Source organism: Cervus canadensis, chromosome 3 (assembly GCF_019320065.1).
Source record: "Cervus canadensis isolate Bull #8, Minnesota chromosome 3, ASM1932006v1, whole genome shotgun sequence".
Lineage (NCBI taxonomy): Eukaryota > Metazoa > Chordata > Mammalia > Artiodactyla > Cervidae > Cervus > Cervus canadensis.
In genome coordinates, this window is record NC_057388.1 from 73441015 (window position 1) to 73457969 (window position 16955).

At 42.0% G+C, this 16955-nt stretch overlaps 1 protein-coding gene across 4 annotated transcripts in view; it reads right to left on the reverse strand.

Annotated features, from left to right (window-relative positions):
• The window catches only part of HECW1 (HECT, C2 and WW domain containing E3 ubiquitin protein ligase 1), a 443461-nt gene that overhangs the window by 169668 nt on the left and 256838 nt on the right, over positions 1-16955 (reverse strand). The window contains exon 1 of one of the 4 annotated variants that reach the window (XM_043463513.1): positions 15780-15905. The exons of the other annotated variants lie outside the window; for them this stretch is intronic. Within the exon in view, the coding sequence (XP_043319448.1) occupies positions 15780-15830 (51 nt within the window). The 5' untranslated portion in view covers positions 15831-15905. Of the gene's footprint in view, positions 1-15779; positions 15906-16955 lie in introns of those variants that run through there. 4 annotated transcript variants of the gene reach the window in all.

Here is a 16955-nt window from a genome sequence, read left to right on the forward strand (position 1 = left end):
GTGACCCCACAGACGGCAGCCCACCAAGGCTCCGCCGTCCCTGGGATTCTACAGACGAGAACACTGGAGTGGGGCGCCACTGCCTTCTCCAATGCATGAAAGTGAAAAGTGAAAGGGAACTCGCTCAGTCATGTCCGACTCTGTGACCCCACAGACGGCAGCCCACCAGGCTCCGCCGTCCCTGGGATTCTCCAGGCAAGAACACTGGAGTGGGCTGCCATTGCCTTCTCTGAAGAACTGGAACTACTAAGTTGCAAAAGCCTTTGTGACCTATCACTGCAGCCATTCACTTTCTCAACACGAGCACTACTGTAGTCTTCTGAAGTGCCCACTTGGTTGCTCCCTGGATGCTGTTCCATCCTCTAGCCAATATACATAGTATGATCTAGAATGGATGAGACAAAGACACATGCCTTTTCTTAACGACATATAAAAGAGGAAGGGTGGAAGGAGAAATTGGAAGAAAGAACCTACAGACCACTGGCAATTCTCAGGCAGATCAATTTCAGGAAAGTAAGCATATGGAAACCAAGAACCTGAAATAATTGTTCTTGTTACCCCTGGGAATATCATCATGTACCCCCAGGGAAATATTTACCCCCTGTTGAAAGCAGTTGAAATAGATGAAAGGGTGATACCTGACTTGAGATAGAGCAATGCTAACTGCAGGTGGTTGAGAAGTACTTGAGAGACATGCCTAGATGAGGTGGCAATGATATTCAGAGTATATCTGTGAACTATTTAGTATTCCAAAGATTCCTAGAAATATTTAGTGATAAAAGCTGGATTTCTTGCAGTCAACATGATAGAATCCCAGAGTGCATGAACATGTAAATGAAATAGCATCTGAGTTTTAAATAAGAGGAAAAAGCTGTTCCTGCTATTCTCTTATGAACCAATCACACAAAAGCAACAAGAAGAAAAACAAAAGGCAAACTCCATCCTTAATAAAACCACAAGATGTCGATAACGCTGAACACAATATATGAAGTATGGCTGCTATATGCACTGGAGGTAAAACTGGGGTATGGGAAGACATCAAGTCAAGATGCATGTGACCACAAATAAGAAGAAAAAAGGCAGTGTGAGCACCTTGGAATATATTGAAGAAATATGCAAAAGAAGAAAAACAAACCAAAAGGTATACCATATTCTTAAATAGAAAAACTCAAAAATGGTAACAATTTCAGTATGTTCTTAGTTAATCTATATCATTATGGGATCGCAGTGAAACTACCAATAGCATTTAAAATTGGACAAGCTAACTCAAATTCTCCTATTTGAGAAAGAAAAACCAAGAACAAACAAGTTTCTATAATAAAAAGGGAAAATAATGAGGAAGAAATGCTGTGAAAGATACTTAACCATATTATGAAGCTAGTGTAATTAAAACAGTGTGATGCTGGTACACGAACAGTCATAGCAACAAAATAGAAGGTACAGAAATAGACCCAAAAAAGGAGGAAATATAATAAAGGTGAATTTTCAAATCAGTGGAGAAAATGGGACATCTGGATAGTAAGTCTGGAAGATGGAGATGCATTTGGAGTAATGCCTCATATTATATAATAGAAAAAAAATTCCAAATTGATCAAATATTTAAATGTTAAAATCAAAATCCTAAAAGCATTGGGGGAAAAGATGGAAGAATATTTTTATGATCTCAAACCTGAAGAGTTTTTCCTGCCAGTGAAGAAAAACCCTGAAGTCACTAAAGAAAACACTGATAAGCTCAACTCTGTAAAAATAAAAACGCATACTTGGAAAAGCCACCATATATCAAAAGATAAATGACAAACCTGGATAAGTATTTTCAACTCACATATTCAAAAGTCTAATTTCTTTCTTGTCTAAGAAACAAAAACAGCAACCAAAAGAAAACAAGTATGAACAAAGCATATCAAAAGACAGTTTATATTAATAGAAAGGAGAATCAACTCTAAAAATTAAGAAGTATTTGACCTTGACTACAATAAGAAAAAATGCTAATCAATGCTGAGTTTTCACCTGTCACATTGGTAATAAGCAAAAAGCTTGAGAACTCACAGGGGTGATCTGCTAGGTTTTGAGCTGTCTTTTGACTCAATTCCCACCCTTCTAGGCCCTGTGATGCTGGAGTGGAGAATGCTCACAGCATCTCTGCTTTGCCACCTGGTGCCTGCACAGGCTCTGCCAACAGGAGGTACCAGAGGGGAAGAGGAAGAAGGAAAAGAGATTAGCTCTGCCCTCTCTGCTTCCTGTTCCCGTCCACATTACCCCAGCAACTGTTTTCACCTGGGGCTTCAGTGCTTCACCACTGCAGCAGCTAAATCCAGTTTGTGGGTTTTTCCCAATACTCTTCCAACACTGAAAAGTCAGTCTGATCTTTCCCCTCTCAGTGAAGCAGCATCAATAACCTCAGAAGTCCGGTCTGGGTCCCTGGGGTCCCTCCTCTAAGCTTGCAGCACTGTTGAATAAAATCCTCCCCCAAAGAGGTCTGCATTTCAGTACTGTAAGCTCCTTTCTTTAAGCTTCTAAGTTTTATTTCAATCTCTTCACTAACTCCTCCAGCCTTAGAGGTGGCAGCTTCTTTTTGCAATTACTACCATACTGATACCTTGAAAGTGAAAGTGTTAGTCACTCAGTCATGTCCAGCTCTTTGCAACCACATGGACTGTTCATGGAGTTCTCCAGGCAAAAATACTGGAGTGGGTTCTTGTTTTAATTCTCTTAACAGATTTTTAAAATCTGTTTAACAATTACTTATATGAAACTCTAAGTAACTGGTATGGTATCCAATTTGCTCTTAACTGATATAGTGCCCAAAAGTGTGGAGACACAGGCAGTCTCACTCATTATCGAGGGGAGTGTTAATTGATACACACATATCCCCAAGAGAGCTGGTAAATGACCATTAATTTCATGTCTAGGAATTTATCACAAAATTACTCAGTTGTGTGTTAAATACTGTGTATAAAAGGAAATTTAGTGTGGCTTTGTTTATATAGAGCAAAAGATTGGAGGGGAAATGAAAAGTTAATGGATAAGGGAATGCTAAATAAATTACAATGTATTCATTAGTGAAACACTTCGCTGCAATTAAAAAAAATATATATATATAATTTTATTTTTAAAAAAGCCAAATCTGTTGGTGGCCAGCAGAAGATTGTATAGGGTTATCAAGAAGGCTCCTGGAATTGAATTAAGACCTTTGGGATTAATTCACATGTATCTCTCCTACTCCCATTCTCATGTCCTCTTTACATCTGCTTTTTGAAGTTATAAATATGAACGCACATACTGTTGTAAAGCCCAAAAGTGAAATTCAGTAAAAAAGAGAGTGATGATCAAGTCTTCCTACCTTTGCAGGGAAACTTCCGTTTCAGAAGCATGAAGACACATGGTTCAGTTGACCAGCCTCGCTTCTCACTAGATCCCTACAACACCATTCAAATCCTAGCTTTCCTTTCACAATACCTCTGCATGAACATGAGGCTGTTTGCTAAAAACACACATGTGTCTCAATTACCCCATCATATGTGCTCTTTAACCTTCATGCTTCATCTTCCAGTCTCCAAGAACACAGAGGCTTCTCATACAGGTGTGATCTTATTCCCAGGGGTAGATAAATGTGCCAGGGGCAAAGGGTGCCTGTCCTGGAGCACCATTTTTACCCAGAATTTGGGGTAAATCTATTTTAAAAGCAAACATGAGGAAAGTTAAAGTTGAATACAAAATATAGATGCATTTTGAAGGTAAACAGGAGTTTTCAAAGAACTCTCTTGCATGTGAAAGACCACTCTGAGTTGCTTCTCCATGTGCCCCAGATCTGGGTTAACTTCCTTTGGTAAAAGTGGGAGAAGCTCCCTATTAGCACACATGGCATTTCCAAAGGGGTGTGAACATGTTATGCTTGATTCTAACATGTTAACTCTGTTTACATAGCCACTATTACTCCCAACTAATTATATAATGACTTCTTTGAGCCCAAATTGTTGATTAGCTTTGGGTTTAGTTACAGAACAATTAACACATCAGTAACACCAGGGGATGAAATTCATGACTTTCATTGAGCCTTTATATATTCAACTGACCAAGATAACTTTAATTTTCCTATAAATAAAAAGTGCAAGACTCCATAGTTGATAATGTGAATCTAAAAATCAGGTGCAAAATAGCATCACATTATAACTAATAAAATCTTCAAGTCATGGCATGTCAGTAACCAAGAGTATGGAATCAGGGATTCCATTTTAGATCAAAGATCAGTGGTTCCTGTGTTCAATATCTTTTGTGTCCAAGATAAAGTCTATTAAACAAGCTGATATGCCTTCAAGGCACCTTACAAAACAAAAATCAATCCAATCAAAAGCCTAAGTTCCATTTCTACCACCAAATCTCTGAAATGTTCCAAAGAGCAACCAATAAACAAACACACCTCACAAATGTTTACAGAGCACTTTGGAGAACATCTCCCTCATGGAATCCTCACAATATGATGACTAGGTGGTTAGACCTAGTTCATCTGAAGTCCTCCCACAGAAAGTCCTGTAAACTCAAAGAAAAAGCCATCTTTAGGGGCTAAAAGAATGAAACATAAAATTCCAACAGTCAACTGCACCCTCAGGCAATTTCCCCACCCTTCAGGACACCTGTGATTGAAAGACTTAGAAGGCCCTTCCAAGGGGCAAGAAGACAAGTGACAGGGATGAGAGCTGATGGTGTGCCAAGCACAAAGCCAGTTCTTGTGGACACACTCTTAACAGATTGCAAATTAGACATTCCTCATGATCCTCACTGCAGTTAACAAACTTGAAAGCTGAGCTTACATCAATGACTTCCCAAAATTCAAGTGGGAGGAATCTTGGGGTCATTTTTTCAGACCCAGCCTGGCTACTAGTAGGCTCTCTTTTGCTCATATTCTGTTCACATTTGGTTCATATTCTTACTGTTCATCTCTGCCTTCTGATCCTGCAGTCACCAAGTCAGCTTCCAGAGTCCTCACCCCTTCTGCTTTCCTTATTGCCTTGAAGGCAAGATCCAGGCTTCCTAATTTCAGGGTTCTTCCGCCAACCACAATGGGGGAAAAGAGAGGGGTTGGAAAAATGAGGCATTTCTTCTAGCTTTCATTGTGTGAATTGGACACAGTGTGTTAATTAGAGATGATTTTCTTTATACTGACTACTTTTGGGGACAGATACTAACACCAGGAGCAGATCTGATTGAGGCGAAGGACTGCTATGTTTGAGAGGTGAGGCATTTGGCTTCCTAAAAAGGATAAGAAATACTGGGAAGGAGGATGCTAGCTAGGAGTAATCAGACACCAGATTTTCCCTGATGACTTTTAGATTCTTTAGCTATTCTTTTGAACACAGTTTCTTGCATCTACAGACTACTCTGAAAGTGGGCACATGACAAGCACTATCAAATTCTAAAAAATGACTGAGTCATTCTGTTTGCTCTAGGGCAGAAGTTCGCTACCATGAGCTGCTTCAGAGTCACTACAGGGCTTGATACATGACAGACTGCTGGGCCCCACCATGGAAGGTCTAATTCTGTAGGCCTAGGGAAGGCCTGAGAGCCTGCACTTCAAGTTTCAGGTAAGACTTTTGCTGCTGGGGGAACACACCTGGAGAAGTATCAGTATCAAGGGTCTTCCTCTTTCAAATGGTAAAGGAAAGATGTCTAACTCTTATCTCAAAAACTGGCTTGATTCCAGTCCCAAGCCCCAGAAGTGGGTTCTGTAATGCCTTAGCCCCTGGAGCCCCACCTCCAGCATTCAAAGCTGTACCTTCTATTAAAGACAAACAATCCACTTTTCTGCAGATCTTACTCCCTTGCCTAGAGGACGGTCATCTAATCAGCTGGTCCCTCAATCTGCAAGTTGCCTTCACTCTACTCTGTGGGCTTATCCCTCTTGTGTGATTCAAATCTGACAAAAGGCATCTGCTGGGGCACCAGTGAGTCTGCAGGCTGTATGGCCCAGTGACATATTTTCTTTGGCTCATACTATATTTGCGTTTTCAAAACATTAGTTTTCAACATATTTTTAAAAATCAGAAGGTTTACATAAAGTGTGGGTTTCAGATTTTTAAAGTATCAGAGTATCCAGCAGGGAGCAACTAAAGCTGAGAAACTAGCACCCTGTTGAGAAACACAGCATCTTCCTGGCCCTCCTCTCTGGGACTGCGTGCATCAATCCTAACACTCTAGTGCTTTCCATTTTAGGGCTCAGCAATCAGGTTGTGGCTATCCACCAAAGCATCCTGTTTGTAACTGGAAAGCCTTTTCTAGACTGGCAGTGTGAAAATCAATGATTGGCCTTAAAATTCTTAAAATCACCTTAGATTTCATGAAATGTGATACTGACCTCACCTGGCTCTCTGGAAGCTTTTGAATTTTTAATCTTTGCTCTGGCATGTATGTATGTATGTAATAATTTTTACTTTTTTCTGTTTTATTAAAAATAGTTTATGAGGTGAAATTCACATATGAAACTGATCATTTGATGAACAGTGAAGTGGCATTTCTCTTTTCTGCCTGGCTAGGACTTTCAGGACTACGTCAGACAGAGTTGGTGCGCACCAGTAACAGAAGACAGAGCCTGATTTGGGCCCACAGGCAGCTGCAGTGACAGAGGCTGTGGCCGTTAGTTGTGCTGTCCTGTGACTGCACAGTCTCCCCTTGAGTGTACGCACATGGGGCAGGCTGATGACGAGGTTTGGGCTGGCGGCATGCAGGGGCACAGCTGGAGGAGCTAGCCTCAAGTGTATGCGTGATGATGATGGTCAACCATGGGGTGTGGAGGATGGCATCTCGCACTTGTGCATCCTCAGAGGCCCGGGCTAGCTCCTGCTGTGGTTCCCAGGCTCTGGCAGGGGCAGGGAGGGACTTAGGTAGCTTGCATGAGCAAACAAGAATACCTGTGGGGCAAAAGCTGCTAAAATCTGCAGGAATTCCAGCACAGCTGTGCTGGTCCTTGGTTCCTTCTTCATTGGGAAAAGCTACTGGGTTTGCTTATACAGCTGATCATTGTGAACCACAATCACTCCCACCTTATGGCAGCTATTGGTAGATCCTGCTTTTCTTCCTTGTTCCTAGCCATCTTGACATTGGTGGTTTGGGTGCCGTGAAAACCAAGAGAAATCTTCGTGCGTAGTGGCCTCAAAGCCTGGGGGAAGCCAGCTGCTCATCCTGCTTTCCCTTTCCTAGTGAGGAGAAATCTTTGCAGCTGAAACAGTTTGGTACTGAGCAGTGCCAGCCTGGGGAATGGCTGTATATTGTCACCCTGATTATTTAACTTATATGGAGAGTATATCATGCTAAATTACAGGCTGGATGAAGCACAAGCTGGAATCAAGAACTGCCAGAAGAAATATCAATAACCTCAGACATGCAGGTAACACCACCGTTATGGCAGAAAGTGAAGAGGAACTAAAGAGCCTCTTGATGAAAGTGAAAGAGAAGAGTAGAAAAGCTGGCTTAAAACTCAATATTCAAAAAACTAAGATCATGGCATCCAGCCCTATCACTTCATGGCAAATAGATGGGGAAACAATGGAAATAATGACAGACTTTATTTTCTTGGACTCCAAAATCACACTGCAGATGGTGACTGCAGCCATGAAATTAAAAGATGCTTGCTCCTTGGAAGAAGAACTATGACAAACCTAGACAGCATATTAAAAAGCAGAGACATTACTTTGCTGACAAAGGTCTGTCTAGTCAAAGCTATGGTTTTTCCAGTAGTCATGTATGGATGTGAGATTTGGACCATAAAGAAAGCTGAGCTCTGAAGAATTGATGCTTTTGAACCATGGTGTTGGAGAAGACTCTTGAGAGTCCCTTACAGCAAGGAGATCCAACCAGTCTACCCTAAAGGAAATCAGTCCTGAATATTCATTGGGAGGACTGATGAAGCTAAAACTCCAATACTTTGGCCACCTGATGCGAAGAACTGACTCATTGGAAAAGACCCTGATGATGGGAAAGATTGAAGAAGGGGACAACAGTGGATGAGATGGTTGGAGGGCATCACCGACTTGCTGGACATGAGTTTGAGTAAACTCCGGGAGTTGGCGATGGATAGGGAAGCCTGGTGTGCTGCAGTCCATGAGGTGGCAAAGAGTCAGACACAACTGAGCATCTGAACTGCACTAAGCTAAATAGAAAACTAAGACAACCTTCCTCACTTTGTTTCCTTGGTCACCCAGAGCTCATTTTCAACACATTCTTTTGCCTTGAGAGAAACATCTGCCTGATCTTAGAACTAACAATAGTTTTGTTTCTCCTGAGTGACTGTGCTCAATTTTCATCACCCTGGAACCTGTGAACAATACAACCAGCCGTTTCCTTTTGTAGCAAGAACCATTTGAACACTTAGAGATCAATCCCTGCCGCAGCCCCTGTAAAACATGTGCCTGCAATTGTCATGGGCACACTTACCTGATCCTGAAGTCCCACTCTTCACTGGCTAAAAGTACATGCTCCTCTATTTTATAAGCATAAAACTCTTTCTGGATCAAGACAGGGCATGTACATATGCACACACACACACATACACACACATCCACACACAGGTAAGAATGTACAATATTCCTTGTGTTTACACACTTTAAGGACACTTAGGGGCAAGAAACTGGCAGCTCATGATTAACTATTGAATTCATTGTGTTAAATTTAAAACTCTTGGAAAGGTGTTTGGAGGTAAAGAAAAATATATTAACTGGAAATACATATGATTCCAAATAATATAATTACTTGGAAATATAGCTAACCTGTCTAAAGATGAGTTTATTCTGTTTCCCAACTTTTTATATATACATGTGTGTGGACAATCCTCATAATACAGCATACAAAATAATTTATGTTCTACATTATATGTGTAAGACTTATCTCCCTAGTCTCCTTTTACAACCCTATGTTCCTTCTGTAACTGCAACTGTTTTGTGTGCTGATGCACTTACAGGTCATACTTTTCCTAAAGTCAAATCTTTCCAGAGTATAATAAAAAGGCCAGGGGCACGGAAGTTGGACAGGGTGCCGCAAAAGTGCACAAGGGGAGAAACGCAGTTAGAGAGGATGTCAGCGGCTGATGTAAGTGTTACAGGGAGAGGTTTGCCCACCATTATCACTCCTGAGGCCCTGGAAAGTCATGGGGGAACTTGGCATCCTCCGTTAACAAATTAATCTTTGACAACTGATTGATTCAATACTTCACAGTTGGAGGCATGACCAAGGCTTTCTCTGGAAGCTGAAGACTTCTGAGCAGGATACCTCTGGATAGGAGGAAATGAAGCAGGGGAGGATGGGGAGAGGGTGGATGGGGAGGATGGGGAGGATGGGGAAGGATGCCACAGGCAGAGGGAACTGCAGTAGGAAAGGCAAGGAGAAGCACACCAGGCTGATGTTTGGGGAGCCACAAGCCCTGCCACATCCCTGAGCTAGAATTTGGGGTGGCCATGAGGCTCTGCAGGAGACAGAAAAGCGGGCTGGTTTTGTCATGCTTTGTTGTTGTTCAGTCACTTAGTTGTGTCTGACTCTTTGCGACCCTATGGACTGCAACACTCCAGGCTTCCCTGTCCTTCACCATCTTCCAGAGTTTGCTCAAACGCTTGTCCATTGAGTCAGTGATGCTATCCATCCAACCATCTCATCCTCTGCCACCCCGTTCTCCTCTTGCCCTCAATCTTTCCCAGCATCAGGTTTTTTCCAATGAGTCGGTTCTTCTCATCAGGTGGCCAAAGTACTGGGGCTTCAGCTTCAGCATCAGTCCCTCCAATGAATATTCAGGACTGATTTCCTTTACAATTGACTGGTTTGATCTCCTTGCTGTAAGGGACTCTCAAGAGTCTTCTCAGCACCACAGTTCGAAAGCACCAGTTCTTCAGTGCTCAGCCTTCTTTAAAGTCCAACTCTCACATCCATACATGACCACTGGAAAAATCATAGCTTTGACTGTACAGGCCTTTGTTGGTAAAATGATTCTGTTTTTTAATATGCTGTCTAGGTTTATCATAGCTCTTCTTCCAAGGAGCAAGCATCTTTTAATTTCATGGCTGCAGTCACCATTGGCAGTGATTTTGAAGCCCAAGAAAATTAAGTCTGTCACTATTTCCATTGTTTCCCCATCTAGTTGCCATGAAATAATGGGACTGGATGCCATGATCTTAGTTTTCTGAATGTTGAGTTTTAAGCTAGCTTTTCACTCTCCTCTTTCACCTTCATCACAATGCCCTTTAGTTCCTCTTCACTTTCTGCCATAAGGGTGGTCATCTGTTTATCTAAAGTGACGGGAAGTGAAGTGAAAGTCGCTCAGTCCTGTCCGACTCTTAGCGACCCCATGGACCATACAGTTCGTGGAATTCTCCAGACCAGAATACTGAAGTGGGTAGCCGTTTCCTTCTCCAGGGGATCTTTTCAACCCAGGGATCAAACCCAGGTCTCCCACATTGCAGGCAGATTCTTACCAGCTGAGCCACGAGGGAAGTCCCTGCATATCTGAGGTTATTGATATTTCTCGTGGCAATCTTGATTCCAGCTTGAGCTTTGTCCAGCTCATGTCATGTTTGGGATATTTTAATTAATTTTTGACGGCTATGAGGCTCAGCAGGGAACAGGAGCAGCCAGGGATGGAACCCAAGACTCCCACACTGCAGGCGGATTCTTTACCAGCTGAGCCACTAGGGAAGCCCTATTATTTCAGTTCAGTCCAGCTCAGTTCAGTCACTCAGTCGTGAGTGACTCTTTGTGACCCCATGAATCTTTGTGACCCCATGAATCGCAGCAGGCCAGGCCTCCTTGTCCATCACCAACGCCCGGAGTTTACTCAAACTCATGTCCATCGAGTCGGTGATTCCCTTCATGCAGCCATGAAACAATTCTTGTTTCATGTTTCATGAAACAACATGAAACAATTTCATGCATGGCTGAATGAAACAATAGTGCAGCCTTAGAGCATGGTCCTGGTTCTGCCTCAAGGGATACTCATAACAAGATCTATGAGCTCTTTACAGAATTAAAGCCCTCAACAAATGGAAGATGTCAGCATTCTTCATTTTAGAAAAGACTACCTGAGGGCAGATTAATGGAACCAGAGAAGCTCATCAAGAGATTACTTGATACTAGATAAAAGGAGTGCAAGGCCTGCACATACCCTAATCTTAACAGCAACCCCACCCTTGAACTATTACTCTAAAACTCCTCACTAAATCCTCCTCGGTTGGAATACACAGTTTTTGAGGGGCAGGAGCCTGCTGTGATCTGCTCTTCATGGCAAAGCAATAAAACTATTCTTTTCTACTTCATCCAAAACTCTGCCTCTGAGATTCAATCTGTCACTGGTGCACAGAGGCCAAGTTTTTGTCATCAAGTCCATGGTGGGCCCCAGGCTGAGAAGCATGAATTTAGAAAGCAAAGACAGAGGCAGAGAACTAATCTGGAGACAGCTGAGGAGAGTTTTGACAATATGATTAGAAGGGCAGAGGGGAGAGGAGAGGCTTGTACCATCAGATAGTAAAGGGATAGAACTTGGTGACTGATTAGAAGAGGGTGTTGAGCAAAAGAGAGGAGTTCCTTTGGCTGATCTCTTTCTTTGTACTCTTTGAATTTAGAATTGCTTTCTTACAGACTATTAAATTCCTCAAAATGACTGTCCTTCAGACCTAGGTTTTGTCATTTACCACCAGTAAGTCCAGCTAAGGATGGAAGAGTGACAAGAGTTTGGTCTTTGTATCTAAATCTATGTGGTTGAAGGAAAAAAAAACCTGCTTTAATTCTACTTATTAAAAATAGCTATTAAATTAATGTATTGCACATGATAGTATATATATGTCAATACTACATTTTCAATTTGTCCTACCCTCCCTTTCCTCTGCTGTGTCCACAAGTCCATTCTCTACATCTGCATCTCTATTTTTTCCCTGTAAATAGGTTCATCAGTACTATTTTTCTGGATTCCATATATATGCGTTAATATATGATATCTGTGATGACCTAGAGGGGTGAGATGTGGATGAAGAGAGGAGCAAGAGAGAGGGGATATATATACACACACACACATATATATATATATATATATATATACACACACACACAATTATGACTGATTCCAGTTGTTGTACACCAGAAACCAACATAACATTGTAAAGCAATTATCCTCCAATTAAAAAAAAATAATGTACTGCAAAGCTTTGGGTAAATTAGATCATAGGAAGTATGTCAGCTGCCTTTCCATCTGTGTCAGACAGTCTGATCAGTGGAAGACAAGGGCTGCATTTTGCACAGAGCTCTTTGCAGCCACCCACTCCCTCTGACTAAATAGAAAGACAATGTGAGGGCTCACCTGGGGAGGGGTGTGAACGGCTTAGCTACAGGAGTGTGTGGTGAGACTGCGACAATATTTACCCCTTGAAAAATGAATGATGCTCCTGAAAAGATGCCTATAAACTGATTTTACTTTCATACAAACTATCTCCTCAATGACTTGCTTTAAAATTTCTAAGGTGTATTTTAAAATATAAAAATGTGTTTAGGTTCTAAGCAAAATGTGCATCTCTCTCTAGGGCAATGTCTGCTGTCCCATGACATGGCACACAGATACTCATCTTCCATGAAAAACTAAGAGAAACCTGCTTAGGTCCACAGATGCCCAGGTACTCTGCCACGTCAGGGCCCTCATACCCCCAGAGCAGCAACAGCTGCCCTCCCCTAGACACATCGTGGAGGTTCCTGCTGCCTATAACTTGCTGGATGATGTGATGAGTGGGTACCTCCCTTTATCTATATCTGGAGGAGAGTTCTGACTCTTTCATTAAATATTGGTCAGCATCAAGAACCTCTTATCTCTCCTCTCTGCTTTTCCAGGGGCTGTGTGGGAAGCCCAGGCCCACTCTCTGGTTGCCTACATTGTGATCTTCTAAGACAACGTCTCTAAGCAACAGGCTCATTTGGGCACAAGAAGTAAACTGTAGTACTTCTGGCCTAGTTCTTTTCTCACAAAGATTTATTAAACTACAATCCACAGTTCAGCTACCATTTTGAACTATTCTCCATCCATCCCACAGGTACTGTTTATGGGACAGTGATTTCCTCTTAAAATACCCTGAATGAAGGGATTAAATCCATTCTTATAGGTACTAACTCATTATTTTTGCAGCTTTTAATTTTTCTGTATATTGTCCAAATATGCATTCAGCTTCTCTATATGATACTGATGCTGAAATCTATATATTTTTGCAACCAGAGAGCTGGAGGAGACCCACAGAGAAGCAGGATCTGCTCATAAGACTCATAATAGCAATCAATTCTTACTGTATCCTCACTACATGCTGGGCCAGTGCTGAGAACATCCCTGGCATCATTTCATCTCATCCTCAGACAACCTTTTAACAGTCCAATGAAATAGGTCCTATTTTTATCATCCCTCTATATTGCTGTAGATTCAGAAATGGAGCCTCCCTCAGAGACGTTAAAGACCACCAAGTTAAAAGGCCAAGCCAGGGCCTTGAACCATACCTATTGGGTACCAGTGTTTTATGGGTGGCCTGCCACATGCCAGGTATTGTTCTAGCTGGTGCTGGGAACCAGCTCTGAATAGGACAGGCAAGTGCATCCTTGATCTTAGAGGTTATACGTTAATAGGGGGATCAAACACACAGAAATTGCACCATGAGCACCATGAGTGAAACAAAGTATGATGGAGCCTGGAGAGTGCCCGTGTGTGTGCAGACTCCTTTACATTGGGTGCCTACAGAGACCACTAAGGTGACGTTGAGAAAAGTCCTAAATGAAAAGACGGAGTAAGCCATTTCAATATCTGGGGGAAATGTTCCTCACATGAAGAGCAAAGGCCCTAAGAGCAGACTGGCTTGCTGAACTCAAGGGTGGGAAAGACAACCAGTGATACTAGAAACACACGGAAAAGGAGGGGGGGCAGCAGTAGGCGGGGGCAGGCCACCTAGGACTGGAAGGTTATGGAAAGAATGCTGCAGAGAAAAGCCAATTTTGAGCAGAAACATTACGTGATGAGCTGAGAAAGTTCCAACAGAGAGGAGAATTGCAGGAGACAGATATTAATCTCAGGATCAGAGTTTCTTAGAAGGCAAGATGAGCTAGGATCCTATGTATAAATTGACAGGTTGACCTGAGACAGTGGGAATGAGAAGGAACAGAGCTTGTGAGCCTACGTTCAGGCAGGCTAGCACAGTGGCTGTGTGAAGGGAAGCTGACTGGGGTCTGATGGCCTCCATTTTCTCAGCAAAAGAAAGCAGGTCATCATGGTGGAGAGGGGATAGGTGCTATAGCTCTGAGGAAAAAGAAGAAAATATGAAATAGCCTTCTTTAAATGTGGGAAAAGTTGAGTGCTCCTTGGGAGTGCTAGAGGGCTCTTGAGATTTGTGGTTATAAAAATTCTTCTACTTCCTAGAACAAGGGTGGGCAAAATTGGGTTTAACCGTGGTTGGACTTTGCCAGATGAGAGTGACAAAGAGATGAAGGGGTCAGCGATAAGCCTAAGGAGGGTGAAACACTAGTGTGATCATGTAGTTAAGATCAACAGACTTGGGGCAGGCCAGCGAGCTGCAAAGTGGGGAGATGATGGTCTAAGAGTGGTATACTGGGATCTGAGAATTTGGAAGTGATGCAACCACTCGTGTTGGGAAGACCCAGACTAGAACCATGGGAGTCAATGGCTGAGGAAGGTTGGTCATAGGAACTGAGAGGCCAAAATGTGGGATAGATTGTCTCTTTAATATGAATATGGAAGCCATCAAGAAATACAACAGAATTATCTCTTAGCTGCATTTTATAGTATAATTATGGATAATAAGAACAGTGGTCACTGATTTTTGTTCATGCCTTTATTCAGGATTAAACTTGTAGAGGACAAAACTCAGGACCCATAACTACCACATCCGGACCTTAATTCTACATGAGTAATTTTGATGGTCAGGAGTATAAATTCATTTCCTGGCATCTCTGTTTTACTGTTTAGGAAATACAGAGCAGTGGGGTATTTTCTCTAATATTTGGCAACAAACTCTTATTCAATGAATGAGAAAAGTGTTAGTCCCATTTTAATTTGCACAGCCCAAGTAAGAAGAAAAAATATGAGAAAATGATATTATCCATAACTTTATTCCCTTCTTTCCCTACATTATTCAAGTAAAGATTTTAAGAGTGGGAATTAAGTGTACAAAGGAATAAGGCAAAAAATGCCAAATAACTGTTGGGGTTGGGTATGCTATTGGCTTTTCAGTTCAAAGTGTTTCAACAAGGCAAATTTGGGATGTCTGAGGGCACAATGCAGAATCTTCCTAAGGCAGGTTATCTGAGAGAACTCTACCCATAAACCGCATGGTTGTTTCAGGTAATAAACAACTCTTTGACATGTTAGTCTCCCAGTTGAGAAAACCTCCTTATTTTTCCTCAGCAGTAGTCATTATGCCCTAAGAAGGCAAAATCACCTCATTTCGGCTAAGCCTTTAGAAAAAGGCAATTATAGAAACTTACAAATTGCTAGAAAGGGTCTAAGAAGAAAAGAGAATAATATTTTCAAATAGATTAAGAAAAAAATATTAGATTAATGTTGACAATTTTAAGCAAGCAATATTTTTTTTTTTTGTCATTTGAAAGTGTAACACACACAAACTATATAGTTGGCTGAAAAATTAAAGAGGTTCCCATGAAACTCAGGGAGTTCTTTAAAGTAACCCGGTAGTGGCTATGTGCACATGCATCTATTTGGGTGCACAAATACCTGAACCCATAAACTGAAGTATTAGTGCTAAGATTATACTAACCTCCTCTGAAACGCAGTCCTCTTTAGGTTCTGACAGAGCAGCCATTTTCATCAAAGTTAGTTGCGGTCAAGAACGTGGGCAGGGAAACTGTCCACAGCCCTGGGGGAGGTATAAGAAAACTCTAAGGGTCAGACTCTGCTCTCAGTCCTAACACTGCCTGATAATTCTGACTTACCCTTGGCTGAGCACAGACGGAGCCTTTACACCCTCACATGCCTGAGGACTTTACTCATTTAAGGGCTTCTGCTACCTCTGTTAAGAGCAACATAGGCAAACTTCAAAGGAGAAAAAAGATTTATCTCTGTGATTAAGATGCAAGGATTGGCTTCTGAGTTTTGGGACTCCTTAATGAAAAAGCCCTGGAGAAGAACCCTAATCTAAAAGTGGGGATCCTGTCTCCCTCCCCAGTCAGCCCAATGGGCAACCTTAAATCCTGGGCTCAGTTCAGGTGGTTGAAAGGGGTCAGACCTAATGATCTACTAGACCCAAGATTAATTATTGTGAGGGGCAGGGGGAGCAACAAACCTTGGAGTAAGCACATTTGAGGGCTCGGCTCCTCAGGTCAGTCTTGCAGATCATGCATTTTGAACCAAAGAAATTAAAACAGTAGAGTTAATCTGCCTGTTAATCAACCTGAACTTTGCTTTCTGCATAGACCAAGAAAGGCAAATGCCCTGATGTCAGTTTGTTGTACAGGATAACCATGGAACTTTTAATGATGTCTGAACAGTGGCCAGTGTAACGGAAGGCAGCCCTCTGGGTGGTGGAGGAGACCACCTGGGTTGTGCTTCTCTCTCTGGCCAGCATCTCAACCAGTGTGGGCTGGGGGTTATTTTCCTGCTTGAAGTAGGGGAGAACCTGGACCCTCCTTGCCAATCCCAGGTATCTCTAACCTACTGGATGCTCCACACACTGCCTTCATTCACTCTGCTCATCGGTCAGATTTAATTTACTTACTTTCTCTCAGACTCTTTCCCTGAAGGAGTGCTTTTCCCAGAGTGTGACCTCTGAGTTGAACACTTGAGTTGAAGGGTGCAAATCTGGAGTCAGCATCTTTATAATTTGAGATTTCTTATCCCTCAGTGAAATGTTAAAAATAAAAAGCAAACTTTTTATAGAAAGGCCATTTAGAATTTGAAAACCAGAATGTTTTTGGCTAGACTTTCATCAACCTGA